Below are 15,689 nucleotides of genomic sequence, written 5' to 3'. Positions count from 1 at the left end.
AACGGCCGTACACTCCCTCTGATGGAGTGTTCGGCTCGATTTCAACGCGAAGAACTTTAGCTGACACTTCCCTAAACCCAATGCTTGAATGTACTGAGCTTAGAACCCTTAAACAGTCTCTAAAAAATGCTAACTGATAGCAGGAAGGAGTCTGACACACGATTTAATTGAGTGGATGGACTTACGAGGCAAAAGTTTTCGGGTTGTCACATCCCATGTCTTCAGAATAATCCTACACCTTCCTTTCAATCCTGGCCTAACTATAAACCTTTCTCATCTTCACCCATGTTTTCTCCCCTTTCAATCCAATCCACTTCACATAAATCCTCCATTCCTGCTGAAGGACCAATCCTTGTGATCTACTTTGAAGATTTCGTGGAGAAAGATGGGTCATTTCTTGATGCTGATGATATATCTTCCAACCACGTTTACAAACAAGACACTGACCGAATCATATCTTCTGGGAAATTTTTTGAGGATTCAAAGCTTCTCATTTCAACAGGATCAGAAGGGTTTGTTGATAGAGTGATTGATACCCATTCTTCCAAACAATTGCTTGTTGTTCATGACTCTCTAATCGTATTAGCTTGCATTAAAGAAGGAGAACTGATTTTTGTCCGTGAAAAATGGGCGCCATTTGATGTTGTGTTCCTCTACTTCCTTTCTGCATTGTCATTTGGACTCAATCAAATCTTTGAAGCAGTATCCAAGGTTTTCTCACCAGGTATATTTCATACTTTAGTAAAATTAAACTATTTTTTTTTTCTCTTTTCATGCAATTTATTTGTATTTCTATGTTTGCGAAGGTGCAAGAATTGTGATTAGCCATCTGAATGGAAGAGAAGTGCTTGATGAGCAGAAAGTGGAGTACCCTGATGTTGTGGTGGCAGATTTGCCTGATAAAGTGACATCGGAAAGTGTTGCATCCGATCATTCGCTTATGATGGTGGAATTCATTAATGAACCAAGGTTTTACCTTGCTGTATTATCACACAAAAGTTGATTTTTTGTAAACTATTTTTGTGTTCAATAGTGTATTAAATAGGTCACCAAACTATTTTTGACTTTATGAAGTTTGACCAAAATTTTGCGAAAATATATAGGATAATCGAATCGAAATTAAACATAACTCTAGTGCAAGCAAAAAACTGCATGTCAATGGCTAAGACCCTATTGGGCAAAAAGTAGCTAGCTTATAAGCTAGTTTATAAATTAGCTTACTGTAATTTAGCGTTTGGTAAAACCACAAAAGTAGCTTATCGTAGCTTATAAGCTAACAACTAGCGCCTCAAATAAGCCTAACACTTACAAGGGTTAGTCCCCCCCCCCCCCCCTTAGAAACTAAGGATGAAAAACGAATAAACATCACTTATGACAATTAAATGGCGTTTGACAAAACAAAAGATTGGCGAATGACAATTGGCCTTAGTGCTTGCGCCAAAGTTTTAGTAGCGACGAACCTTTAAGATGGGGCGCTCTGCATTCGTTGTGACGGTATCAAATTAGCTTATACTAGTGTACATTTTGCACCTCGTGACTCATATTTTTGAGCATTCACAAATCTTCATAGGTAATCATGCAAATATAAATCACCTAAAATGATTGATGACACTAAAAGCAACAATATTAACGTATCTTAAGAGGATAAATAAACAGAAAAATGCTACCGGATAAAAAAGATACTATCTATGTAATAAAAATACATAACATTTTGCCCACCAATGATAACGTCTTCCCAAATATTTCGAGGTTATGTTGGAGGGAGAGATTGTCTTTGGCGATCTAGCTAGGTGTTGGTTTCCAACAACATCACACCCCATTGGCAACCCTTGTGTGCCTTACGCGTGATTTGGGTCGTGAGATAATGCTTATCATGTCATTCTCTATGACCACTTAGCCATTAGGGGATGATTCTAATAAAATTAAATACTAAATACAATTTTTGAAACATTAAAGGAAAGATGGAGAATAAACAAAAATTATATGTAGTACTTCATGGCAATACACCATCAAAAGAGAAAAAGATGAATCTAAACAAAACAACCGATCTTTTTTTTTTCAGGATTTAGGCAAAAATTAGTATTTTTCCCAATCTAATCACTGATTTTGCAGGCCCTACTATTAAATAGGCTTTGGCTTGAGCCTTTCACATATAATGCATTTTTGTTTTCATTTTTCTTAAAATTTTCACCATATTTTTTGTAAAACCTCTCTCATACCAAGACTTCATTTTAGCAATATAAATATATATATTTTTTGCTATGAAAATGGTATTTAAAGATTTCTACCATAAAATAACTTAATTATTTTTTCATATTATAAAAAAAAACTCATGATTTTCGCAGGTGAACAATATGTTCAAAGGTCTAATCACTTGCAATTCTTTTTACAATTTTTTTTTCTGGCATTTGCCAATTTTTTTGGGCTTCTTTTATATCTTGGTCTAAAATTTAGTTCTAGCAATATAAACCTCTCTTGTGCTATGAAAATGGCATTTGAAGATTTCTATCACAAAAAAACTATAAAAAAAATGCTTTTTGAAAAAACTCATGGTTTTTGTAACTGCAAAATTACTTTACGAGATTTTGTTAGTTTTTTTTTTTAATTATTATTATTATTAATTTTTTTTTGCATTTTTGCAGTTCAAAACTATGAATTCGTAGGTTAATCTTTATAGTTTTTTTTTTTTTTTTTTTTTTTGGCATTTTTACAGGTAAAACTTGTAGATTTTTTTTAACAAAATGTCGCTTTGGCAATTTCGCATTTAAATTTCATGGATCAAGTTTCTTAATTGTTTTCATCTTTACTAGCGACAACCAACATTACAAACTCCATAGTCGAATTTCCAAAGTAAGATTGATTTATAAAAGCCCATAAAATGGTAAACCCAACTACTTGTAGAAGAATGATATTCTATTTGGCATCCTAGTAGGTTTCTATTGTTTCCATCGTGAGGGTCTTACGTGATGCTCTATTGCTCTTGGATTCCCGGTTAACACGCTTGAGGTTCTATGTAGTTTGAGTGTACCATAAGGTGACATATTATGATTGATTAAAATGGTTGTTATAATCTCATGCTAGTTTTTGTTAATCATTTGAAACCTATTTCAGTTGATGTTACTTGTTAAAAACTCGTTTTAATGATTTTCAGTTAGAACACCTTTTAGAAGACATGACTTGTTTTTGAAAATAAAAGACCTTTTAACTAATTTCAAAATTTAAAACAATTTTAATAAATTCGAAAACATAATGTTGACAGTATATATCAAATTTGAAAAATGCATTTATTCAAAAAATAACAATCAAAATTCCTTTTTATTGCGGTGTTTATGAAAACCATTGTTCCAATTTTGTTGTTTTGTTTTTGCATCTATTATAAGATCAATCATAAAATAAAAACACATAAAAAACCATAATTATGTAATAATAGCTCTCGATGTTTATAGTAACCCAACGAGTCATTTAGGGTTTGTATGGTCATTCTCTATGGGACAACCTAAAGGGCTATTACAAAATACGATTTTAACATTCGAGTCTTCAAATATGCTCCAACTTCTTGAATCGCGTCATCGACCATCTCGGTTGTCCTCATCCTTGGATTAATTTCTTTATGCCTTCTTCGAATAAGAATTGCAACAAAATAAATATATTTTATAAAAACATCACATTTCTTCAAAGATAGTAAATGTAATACAAAAACTTATATTTCCATAGATCTCGGTTATCTTTATGGATACTATATTACTAGGCTAGGAGCAAGTTAAAAATTAGTCACTTTATAGTTTTTTCGAAAGGGGTCACATTGAAACGCCACCATTTATGTCCTTTATTTTAAACTTTTTAAGTAATTAATATAGACGACCATGGTTATTAGAAATAGTGCGGTTATGTTTCTAGATTTTGCCACAATACTTTATATAGTTTGACAATTTTAGTCTTTTTAATCTTTGCCACGTGTAAGTCCCTTTGATCATTTTCTCTTTCCTTTTGTCCTTTTTTCGTCTTACTACTTATTTTTTATTATAGATTGGCCACACGTGTTTTAATATTCTCACTTTCAGTCCCTATAACTATTTTAACTTTCTTTTGTCCCTTTTCTGTTTATCGATTTGTGTTTCCGTTTTGGGCTTCATTTTGTCATCGTTTTCTCATCATCATCCTTTGTAAATATAACAAGACGCATTTCAGTATTATCGGTTTCAATAAACGTACAAGAACAATCACAAGGGTGATCCATGGTTCACCACCGGCTCACCTACTATTTGAGTATTAATTATGAATATTTGTGACATTATTTGTCAATTTAAATCCTTGTCTTTATTTCTTTTTTATTTAATTCTGCTTTGGCAATTTCAGGCTGTCTTTTTTTTTTATAACTTTGTAAAATATCATTTCGATCCTCCTTCATTTTCTTAACTTTCGTATTTATCATATGTAGTATATGCATAGTCTGATTTTTCTTAATAAATTTCGCTCGTTAACTTATTAAAAAAATTATCTTTACGTGCTTGTTTTTATGTATGTTTCGTTATAAATTCAAGGCGGTGAACAGTTCGGCCTAAATTTTGGACTTTTGTTACTTGTTTTTTTATGTATGTGTCAATATAAATTCAAGTTTTTCTATGTTTTGGCTTTTTTTTTATGTTTTCGTGCTTTTCTTATATATGTTCTGTCCCTTCCTACGTATGTGTAACATCCCGCAAATTACAAAGAGATTTTTCATTTTTAAAATAGATTAACCAATTAAAACCTTTTACATAAAATCAATAAGTGACGTTCATTTGTTTGAAATCGTAAAGATAACAAAGTTAGATTACAAAACAACGAAAACAGTTATCTTCGATGCGTGTGTACACTCCTACCGAGCTCTTCTCACAAACAACCTGCAAAACATTTTATCCACAACTGTAAAGATAAAGCTTAGTGAGTTCCCCAATACATCACATATTCCACCATATATACAATGCATGCAAGCAAGATCCTCAGCTCTAGCGCCAAACAACCAAATATCCTATCCACATAGATAACAACCATCCATACCATCTACTAGCACAAAACAATACTGCCTATCTCAACCAACATGTCTATTTCAACATAAGTGAATGCTATGACTCATCTGTAGTCTTATACCACTCCTGCAACGGCCTTTCCCGGCCAACGGGTCTATTCCAACCTAAGCGAATGCTACGAATCAACCGAAATCTTACGACACTCTTGAAATCATCAACCTCTCGCTGGAACCACATCCATACCGAGGCTAATGCTAATACTGAAAACCGCCTTGTGAATGCATAGTCAAAGGTAACCGGGAGTAAGATAGACAGTCGAACGGATGGTCCTACCCGAAAGCAATAAATCAGAAAAGAACCATGCAGTAAGGCTTTACACCATGAGTTCTCAGACTGTCTAACTTAAACTACAGTCTACCCCTAGGGTATCCACTCAACGATCAACCAATACTATTGTTACCCCAACCAATCATGAAACCTAAAAGTATCATACAATCAACATGCCATGCCTTACCAGTCTAGCATATCATGACACCAAGTGTCCTATACTACACATACAAAACAAGAAACTACTCCCGATAACTAGCATGCTTGTACTCTAACAGTACCAATATCCTATCATACAAAGAATATATAATATCATACGTGGCATAGTGAAAAGACTCACCTTAATTGAAGAACCAGAGAAATACATCAACACTCCCACTCCTTGAACTGATCAACCCCGCGAATCGGGCTAACACCATATAAAGATAAATCCTTAAACAACAATCCAAATATTCCAAGTTTGCCTCAAAGTCAAACTGGTCAAAAGTCAATGGTCAACGGTCAACAAGAGTCAATGGTTAACCAAGTCAATAGTCACCATGACGTGGAGATCTCTTGGCGGCGTCGTGGACATGTCCAAACAAAACAGTCGACATGTAGAAGATCACCACGTTATGGGCCCTCCTTGGCCACGTCGTGGGAAATTCAGGACAAAATAATCGCGAAACTGGACTCCACCACGTTGTGGTCATTCCTTGGTCACGTCGTGGTCATTGGCAGATCCCTCAGTTCTTCATTAAAAGCTTAATCCTTACAAATCAAAGCTCAAAACTTCAGATCCAGACCTTCTCGATGACTTAATGGATAAAGTTTCCAACTTTATCCATTAGGACCTCACTCCAAAGCAAGATCTACAACCCTAAGTCCAAAAATGGAATAAATCCTTCACAAAACATACATGGCTCCAACGACAAGATCAAGCTACCAACTTTCCAACAAGAAAAGTTCTAGAAGACAATCCTTAGTGCTTAGAAGGGGCTGGAGTCATCTCAACTCCAAGCACACCAACAAAGAGGGACCAAAAGCATAAAAATGAACTATAAGCTAGATCTAACAAACTAGAAGTAAAGGTTGAAGGCCTATACTCATAATGGTCCAGAAATAAAGTCACTTTGCTTGATCTACATTTGACCTCTTCACCAAAACACTTTGTAAGCAACTTGATCTTCAATCTCTACACCAAAACATGAGAAATGAGCCTTCAAGTGGCCAAAAACACCAAGAACACCTCAAGAACACTCAAAGGGGCTACGACTTTGAGATAGGAGGGTAGAGGTTGAAGAGAATGGCCTAACCCTAAAGTTAAGGTCCTTAAATATGGGAGAAACCCTAAAAATCACGAGCTTGGGCTGCAACGGCCACCACGTCGTGAAAACCCTCTCCCCACGTCGTGATGCTCACTATAAATGCACAATTTATAAAAGCCATGCCACATCGTGGTCATCCATGCACCATGTTGTGGCATAAGGGTTTTCTCCAAAAATCCCATCTTTTATGCATTCTAGAAAACAGGTATTACAACTCTCCCCCACTTAAATTAGATTTTGTCCTCGAGATTTGTCCTTACAAATTACTCTTAAACACCCTCCAAACCCCTTGTGGGTTTCTCCAAGCCCACTCCCTCTTACACGAGCTGATGTAACTTCCAACATCCCATTTTGAAACCAAGAACTTATGGATTTCAAATCTATGTGCACAACCCATTCCTAAGAGAAAAACTTCCAAAGGTTCAAAACCCATTCATTGAAATGTCGGATGACATCTTAAGCAAACAACCACCTTCCGCCACCGTTGTCGATTCAAAACTTAGCGAGAAATGAACACCCTAACGAAAAAACGAGCACCAACACATCACAAACAACCGACATTGAGAAAAGCCAACTTCCTTATCCATAATTTGAAAATTCTGAGGTTGTGCCCGACAACCTAGTGAGCAAATCCATCATATACGCTAACCATGCTAACTGATAAAATCTAAAAATTCGATCTGTCTAATATCTTTTCCTGGCCTCACGTCGTCTGACTAATAAACTAGAGAATGGAATTCTCGACCAACCGTCTTGACCGGTAATCTACACACAGACGAAAAAACGAGACTTCAAACACAAGCCCACCAAACAAGGACTAAACTAGCCTTCCCAACAACACGACTCTAAACACCATAACGACTGTTCAAATAAATGACTAAACAAGCAATAATAGGTCTTTTTCAATCCAACGAGTCTATTTCAACTTAAGTGAATGCTACGAGCCAAATCATAGTCCTATAACACTCCTGCAACGGTCTACTTCATCCAATAGGTTTATTTCAACCCCATGAGTCTATTTCAACTCAAGTGAATTCTACGAGCCAAATCATAGTCTTACAACACTCATGCAATGGCCTATATCAGTGAATGGGTTTATTTCAACCCCATGAGTTTATTTCAACTCAAGTGAATGCTAGAGCCAAATTGTAGTGTTACATCACTCCTGAAAATGCCATAGCCTAAACCATGGCATTTCATACAAAACTACAAAGATAACAAGCATAAACTGACACGAGATGGACCCCTAGTCTACTAGACCCCATCAGGTGTTTGGGTCGTGCTTCGAACCCCAAATCCTTCATCAAACAAGAAAAGGAATAGAGGCCCTCACACAACCCTCAACCTGGGCCTAATCACTAACTCTACTTAGAGCCACAAGCGATGTTCATAATCTTCTAGACGAGATAAACCTTGAATCTTCAGCATCTACTTCCTCGGTCACAACTGACTAATGAACAACATTGCTTGCATAAGCTTCGTTCCTGACAACCATATGAACCTGCTACCCTTTATCCTTGAATACAAAACTTCAAGATGACGTACACTTCTGAAATCTTTCTTTCTGAATAATCGGTTCTCCCCCACTTGGAATTGGATAGACTCTAATGACCTCAGAACCATTCTACATTTTGGCCAATCCAATAACTTCATCACTTGGCTCCTAACAACCACACTTGACATCAAGAACATAAGAGAATCTAAATCCTTCAAACAAGACCAAAGGGTTCCAACATGTATCCATAACCCACAACGATAAGAAATCCAATCAAAGATAACCATTTAACACAAAACCAGAGTTGATTAAAACATTACCATTCAAAAGATCATCCAAGATTACAACTGAAACAACAAAAACATAAATAAAAGAAAACTGAAGACACCATCAAATGTTGTAACCAACCGCGCTGAATAAAAACTGGTAACTCAATCCTTGGCCCTTTGGACTCCAGCTGTCCCATGTCGTCCATTTGGTAACTACCAAGCTAAAGGTACTGGATCCAAAACCACCCCATCTTCTCTTAGAGGAAAATCGGCTTTAACATGGCCTCACTGACTATAGAAGAAACATACCCGTAAGTCTCTCTCTGACTATAGTCCCGGATGTAGTGGCCTTCCCGACTGCATCTGAAACATCTCGAAACCGGAGCGCGACAAAAAACTTAATGAGCCAAACCACACCTGACGCAAAACCTAAGAGTCTCTCGATTTCCAGACTGACCGTCGGTCACTCTGGTCCTCTTAGTTGTTGGCACTGAAGTGTGAACCAGATTGTCACATCCGACCGACGACAAAAATGTCGGGTTGCGACGTAAATGTTGGACCACAGTTAACAATACATATTGAATAATACAAGAGTTTACGACAATATTACATTCTTCCATAAATTCAGAAACAATAGTTACATAGTTCGACGATCCCAAAGGCGAATATACTTATGACAAGCTCAGTTAAACGAAAGTTTAAATAACACAAAAAGGCTTATCAAGTCATCCAACAGTTCAAAACAAGGAATTATCATATTACAAGACACACGGGGTGTGTACTCTAGCTCCTATGTCCCTGAAGATACATACATTTAAAACACGTCAACAAAATTGTTGGTGAGATTTACATGTATTGAATCTAGTGTTTTATAATCAAAAGTGTGTTTCGACCAATGAATTATAAAAGTATAAAATATAACATTTTGATGCTTGTAATCTCATATAAGTAAAAAAGACTTGTTATATACATATAACTTAATAACACAAGTTATAATTCAATAAAATGTCGTGTCAAATCTTTGTAAAGTATTATTTATCTATTTAAATACATAGTTATTGGAAACTTAACCATTTGAGTAAATCGTTCTCACTTTATTCGTGCACATTCTAGAATGAATTTCCAGGGTCTATAATGAACCTATAACCGAACTACGAACGAAAACGCCTCCGAAAAGAACAATGAATAGATGTGCCGAGATCATCACTTTTTTTTAGTGGCGGTTTTGGTGCAGTGGATCAACGTCGTGAACTAAGAAGAGAATGAACAATTACGTATGTTTTGACTCGTTAGACGGAGGTTGTAGCTAGCAACCACAGGCGGGGCTGTCAACCCGTATAGATCTATACCAATAGGTTCGACGCTCCTTGCGGATTACAGGTTATAACACATAGGGCTATTGCTAAGTTTTATGTTCTTAGCGGATGAAGTGAAACTCATATAGTATGTCCCATATTTAACAGATCTAGAATTGTATGTGTGTGTGTTAAGTCCCAAGCTTTAATAAAAAGTTTATTTGAATAAATCGTTCAAATCATTTAAGAAAGTAAACCAAGTTCTGAAAACTTATGTTGTAGAGTTTTCTATACTTAGAGTTTAAGTTTCATAACAAGATTTTCTAACAAAAATCGGACAGCATAACGATTGCGTTTTGACCAAAATCCAAATTTCAACCAAGATGAAATCAACCAATAAATAGAGAATTTGAACAAAAATATACATATAAAGCAGATATCAAATTGAAATCATAATCAAATCACTTTTATAACATTTTGTTTATAACGAAGTTAAATCCAATTTTGTACACTTATATATATATATATATATATATATATATATATATATATATATATATATATATATATATATATACACGCACACACACACATAGAGCTAGGTTCAAATGTGGATTGACATCTATTGTGCGGACGTGTGCAATGTTATTCTGTGAGAATGAAAAAGAAAATATGTCGTTTGATAATGTGAATACGTTCAATCTTACATAACTATTGTCATTATCACGCATTCTCAACAATTAAATCGCTATAAGGTTATTATAGACTTTTTTTTTATTATTCTCATTCTGTCAGAATGTTGTCAGGATGTTTATTGAGTCGTATTCTGTAAGAATGAAAATGAGTGAAAAACGAGGCGTGAGAACAAAAATGAATAAGAATTAGTGAGCCTATCATTCAATCTATACAGGGAATGATGAGTCAAGGAGGGTGGGTTATATATATACACTATAAATAATAACCTTCAAAAATATATTTTTTTTACTCGAGAATTAACAAGGTAATGATTTTACAGTTTTGAACAGAGGACATATAAAAAGCAAACAAAAGGAATATTGTATTCTTATTACGTTGATAATAGCACTATTTGTTTTTTGTTAGTGTGAAGTTATATAATTAGTAAACATGTTTGTCAACAAACTTAATTGTACGTTCAGGATCATTAATATTTGATCTTGTTCTAATTCAGTGATTTGCCAAATTTTTTCTTTTAACAGATTATTGCTATAAGAAAGTTAGATTGTATTTGTAAAAGACAACACAATTAGATGATAAATATTAAACCAACTTTATATGGAATATTGCAATACCATTTAAAGTTTGTAAAATTTTGTTATTTTTGTCAATGGAGCAAATATTTGTTGGTTAATTCTTTTCAGGTATATATATATATATATATATATATATATATATATATATATATATATATATATATATATATTCCGTTATAACTCTAATATCATGTGGCTTGTTGCTATTATATAATATTAAAAAAAATCCCAACACTTTACAAATAGTTTATGGTTTTATTACAATAAATATGTTTTTTCACACATAATATGTAATCATGAAAAACGTATTTTATGTTTCTAAAAGTTATTAAAACTTATAACATTCCATACATCATCTTAATAGACAACATGGTTTCATTAAGAAGTCAACAAACAACCCTTAATGGTCAAATGTTGTTAGGTTAATGATGTTGTCTTGTAAAAGAAAGAAAATACAATACTTATTAAAAAAACAATATTAAATAAGACAAATGACATGTTTGTTTAAACCATTTTAATGGAGATTTTAAAAATAAATCTATTTACAAAAAATATTAAAGGTATTCTTAAAACAAAACATTTTTGACAACTCAACAAAATGTATAATGTTTCATTATTTTTGTTTTCATCTATCATTGCTATTTATAATTGTTTGACAGACTTTGCATAATTTTTCTAAAATTTTTCTAAAAGTATATAATACCTATTAACAAATATATACTAATTGATTTAGTTTGTAAATATTTGTAAAAATGTATTTGTACTATATATGTTTTTTTTAATGTAATGTACTTTGTAAAGAAAGTACAATACATATTAAGAAATATTTAGTAACAAAATGCAATACTTATTAAAAAATATTTACTAAATAATATACTTTGTAAATATTTGTGACATAAGTAATATTCAATACATGTGGATTGGCCATATACTAAAACCATCAAAATTGGTATTGGTATAGTGTTTCAATATCTTGCTTTTATCTATCTTGCTATTTGTAATTGTTTGGTAGACTTTGCATAATTTTTTTTAAAAGTACAATACCTATTAATAAATATTTACTAATTGATGTAGTTTGTAAATATTTGTAAAAATGGCTTTGTATTATATATGTCTTTTTTTTAGGTAATGTACTTTGTAAAGAAAGTAGAATACATATTAAGAAATATTTTGTAACAAAGTATAATACCTATTAAGAAATATTTACTAAGTAATATACTTTGTAAATATTTGTGACATAACTAATATTCAATACATGAGGATTGAACATGTACTAAAACCATCAAAATTGGTGTTGGTAAAATATTTTGGACCATTTTACCCTTATATGTATTTTTGTTGGAATAATTACACTTGTTATGGGCAATTTTTATAGCTATATATTTTGGTTGGTTTTTTTTACAATGACTTGAAAATAAAAAAAATATTAAGAAAGAGAAATGACATGATGAAAAAAATCAGTCATATAAATGAATATAATAAAAGAAAAGAAAAAAGATGTAGTAGAAGTCCTTCTACCGAATGAATTGAATAGAAATACGACAATGAAATGAATCATAATCTTGTTTCATAAGTGAAGATATTCTTAACTTAGTATAATATCTTCTAGCAAAATATTTATTTATTTCATATAAATAATTAAACACAAACCTTAGTATATCAAATGCATAAGACAACCATTGCATGAGAATGTCATTGTAAGTTCATGAAGACAACAACTATCAATCATCCAAGATTAATAAAAACATGAAGTTCATGAATCGATAAAAACCACAACGTATCCACTGTATTCCACTGTGTTGCAACATAGAAGAACATATCTATAACATCCCAAAAACCATGACAATTTTTTTCATTTTTAAAATACATTTGCATAAAACCATAAGATAATCAACCATTGTTTTCAAATAAATCCATATAAATCATAGTATCAAAATAATCTCTCAAAACATAAATCAACAGGAGGATGTGTACGATCACACATTTGCCTTGCCTCGATCATCTGAAGTACCTGAAAACATTGAAATCAACAACTGTAAGCCAAATCTTTGTGATTTCCCCTAAAATACCCAACACAACAATACATATACAATGCATCTACACCAGGACGACAACATAACACTGGATTGCCCCTGCCCGAGCCCACAACTTATGACTAGATTGCCCTCAGGCCCACATCATAAGACTGGATTACTCCCAGGTTTGTTGGCATACATCACAAAGTAGTACCGCCGCAACCCAACCGTACTATGTCTACATATACACCAAAACAATAATAGCAAGCACAAGTAAATCATAGCAGATCTACCAATCTAACATAACACTATAGTATAACAACATCCTACACACAATGACATATATTGCAGTACAAAGTATAGTGAGAAAACTCACATTGCAGTCTAGCAAATAACAACATTGGTCACAGTTCCAATAACCGACACTACATGTCACTTATACAACACTTAGGGACCAATACTTAAACTATAACCCAAAACCCTCAGATTGACCTAAAGTCAAACTTGGTCAAAAAGTCAAAAGTCAAAAAGTCTCCCAGACGGCTGCCACATCGTGACCAAGCCTTTGTCAAGTCGTGGTGGTCTCCAGACAAAACATTCGTGGAGACTGCCTTTTCTCACGTCATAAAGAACAATCCTTCACATAGTGAGCACTATTTTGGTCTCCTTAATACATTAAGTTTTTAATCGATACAACCATTCATCCATACTTTATAGGAGGCTTTCCTACTCCAAATGCAACCTAAAACTCGGTTCTTTATGGACATGCATGTCCAATGCATGTCTCTTCCTTTATAGGTCAAAAACATGGAAGAAATGGACTCAAACTTGTGCATGAGACCAAATACACCAAAGAAACATAGATTTGGAACATGTAGCCCCAAAGAGACCCCAAAGATTCATAAAATTGCCAACTTTGTGGAGCCTAGCCATTCAAACTCTCATAATCATGGAGAAAAGGGACAATAACCCTAGATCTAGAAGCATTAATCATAAAGCTTGGATCTTGAGGATTTACAAAAGTCTAGATTATGAGCAAGGATGAGGAGAGGAGGTTAACTTGCTAGATCTTTTCACCAAGAGCTTCTTCTTCTTCTTTAACACACTAAATCACCACCAAAAACTATCAAATGATAATATGGAGGCTAGGGTTTATGTTGGAGGTAAAAGGGAGGTGATAGAGGCTGAGGGTGTGCAAACCCTAGCCCTCACTTGCCTTAAATAGGGGCACAAACCCCAGAATTAGGGTTTTTCACGCAAGGGATGTCACGTCGTGACCAACATGTTGTCACGTCACGACACTCACATGCTCACGTCGTGGCCATAAAAATTCATTCTTCAAGGCTTAAATGGACAAAATCAAAAGTGATGCTTACCTAGACCTTGGTGTTACAAAATCAGCTATAAGAAACATAAATATAGATCACACAACACACAAAAAGAACACATAAACAAAATTGGAATGTACTTTGTAATATATAGCTATATATAGCACTTTACTTTCATTTTCTCTATAGTTGACAAAATACAAAATGAAAGTACGATGCTATATTTGACAAAAATTAAAAGTACATCGTTATTGGCAAAGCATAAAATAAAAGTAGGATGCTATATTTAATAAAAAAGGAAGTATATTGCATATAAAATAAGAAGCATTGAAATTACCATAATTGTACGATTTAACATGGATAAGGATTAAAACAACCTGAAACACCGATAACACCGATATAATACATCAAAGTCAGGTTTTACAATCTTTATGTTAAAAAATTAACCATTTAAAAAAACATCGGAAAAGGTGTAGACAATATCTTCAGATAATAGGGTTATTAGTGGTACTTATCGTATAACTTTGAACATCCATACCACAAAGTTTTGCACCATATCATCCCCCCTTTGTTACCTAAATAGATTAAAGATAACAACAAAATAATAAAATCAGATGATTACCCCTTTAAAAAGTACAATGATATATTGGGTAGATCGTACCAAAGGAAAAAAAATTAAAGGACACTGCATAAATACAAACTAAAATGTAAATCTCATAAAGTCCTTGTAGGATTCTTGGTTGCCTCTAAAGTTGATGTTTCTGAGCTCCCCCAAAAACAACCAAAAACATGAAACAAATAGTTGCATTACAAATTATTGTTTATCAGAACATAAAAGATGAAATACAAACATCGAGGTTGAAAGAGCAAAATGGTAAATTTTATGTAGAATTCAACATAAAAAGAAATAAATTATAGAGTATATGATCTCAAACGTGCAAGCTTTAAAGGAGGGACAATTTCCATGTATCTCAAGACTTCCTCAAATCCTTTCTTCAGGATAAAGTTGAATTTTTGTTGATGCTGCCATTTTGTAACAAAAAATGTAAGGTTTTTTATGAAGATATAGTTTTATTAGACTTTTCAACCAAAAGAACTTGAACCTATTTGTAAGTAAATGGTTAGTTAGACTTAGTGTGCTTCTTTTGTGTATAGAATGAGGAATCTTCTGATGGAAAGAAGTCGGATCCACATAAAATATAAGGAAACATATCAATTTTCAAAAAACATGAAAAATAAAAACAAATTAATGAAAACTAAAGAAAAATAATCAAATTGGATCTTTTTGGATTGATTAGCCTTTGCATATACTATAAGCATAACCTTCACATTATCATAAACATGTTCGACCTATATCATCAAAATGAAATGCA

General features: G+C 33.3%; 1 protein-coding gene across 1 annotated transcript; it reads left to right on the top strand.

The window, feature by feature from the left end:
- The first annotated feature begins 285 nt into the window (after positions 1 to 285).
- Positions 286 to 2,717, top strand: LOC145164979 (uncharacterized). Its single transcript, XM_079083621.1, has 4 exons — positions 286 to 724; positions 807 to 982; positions 2,643 to 2,659; positions 2,714 to 2,717. Exons 1-4 carry the CDS (start codon positions 286 to 288, stop codon positions 2,715 to 2,717), a joined length of 636 nt encoding a protein of 211 aa, XP_078939747.1.
- Positions 2,718 to 15,689: the final 12,972 nt, after the last annotated feature.

This window comes from Lactuca virosa, chromosome 3 (assembly GCF_052849685.1).
Source record: "Lactuca virosa cultivar CGN04683 chromosome 3, Lactuca_virosa_CGN04683_v6, whole genome shotgun sequence".
NCBI lineage: Eukaryota > Viridiplantae > Streptophyta > Magnoliopsida > Asterales > Asteraceae > Lactuca > Lactuca virosa.
This window is presented reverse-complemented; position numbering and strand designations above follow the sequence as displayed.

Coding starts and splice junctions, on each gene's coding strand:
- LOC145164979 (XM_079083621.1), top strand. CDS start 286: ATGTTTTCTCCCCTTTCAATCCAATCCACTTCACATAAATCCTCCATT. Junction 725..806: donor ATCCAAGGTTTTCTCACCAG/GTATATTTCATA, acceptor ATGTTTGCGAAG/GTGCAAGAATTGTGATTAGC.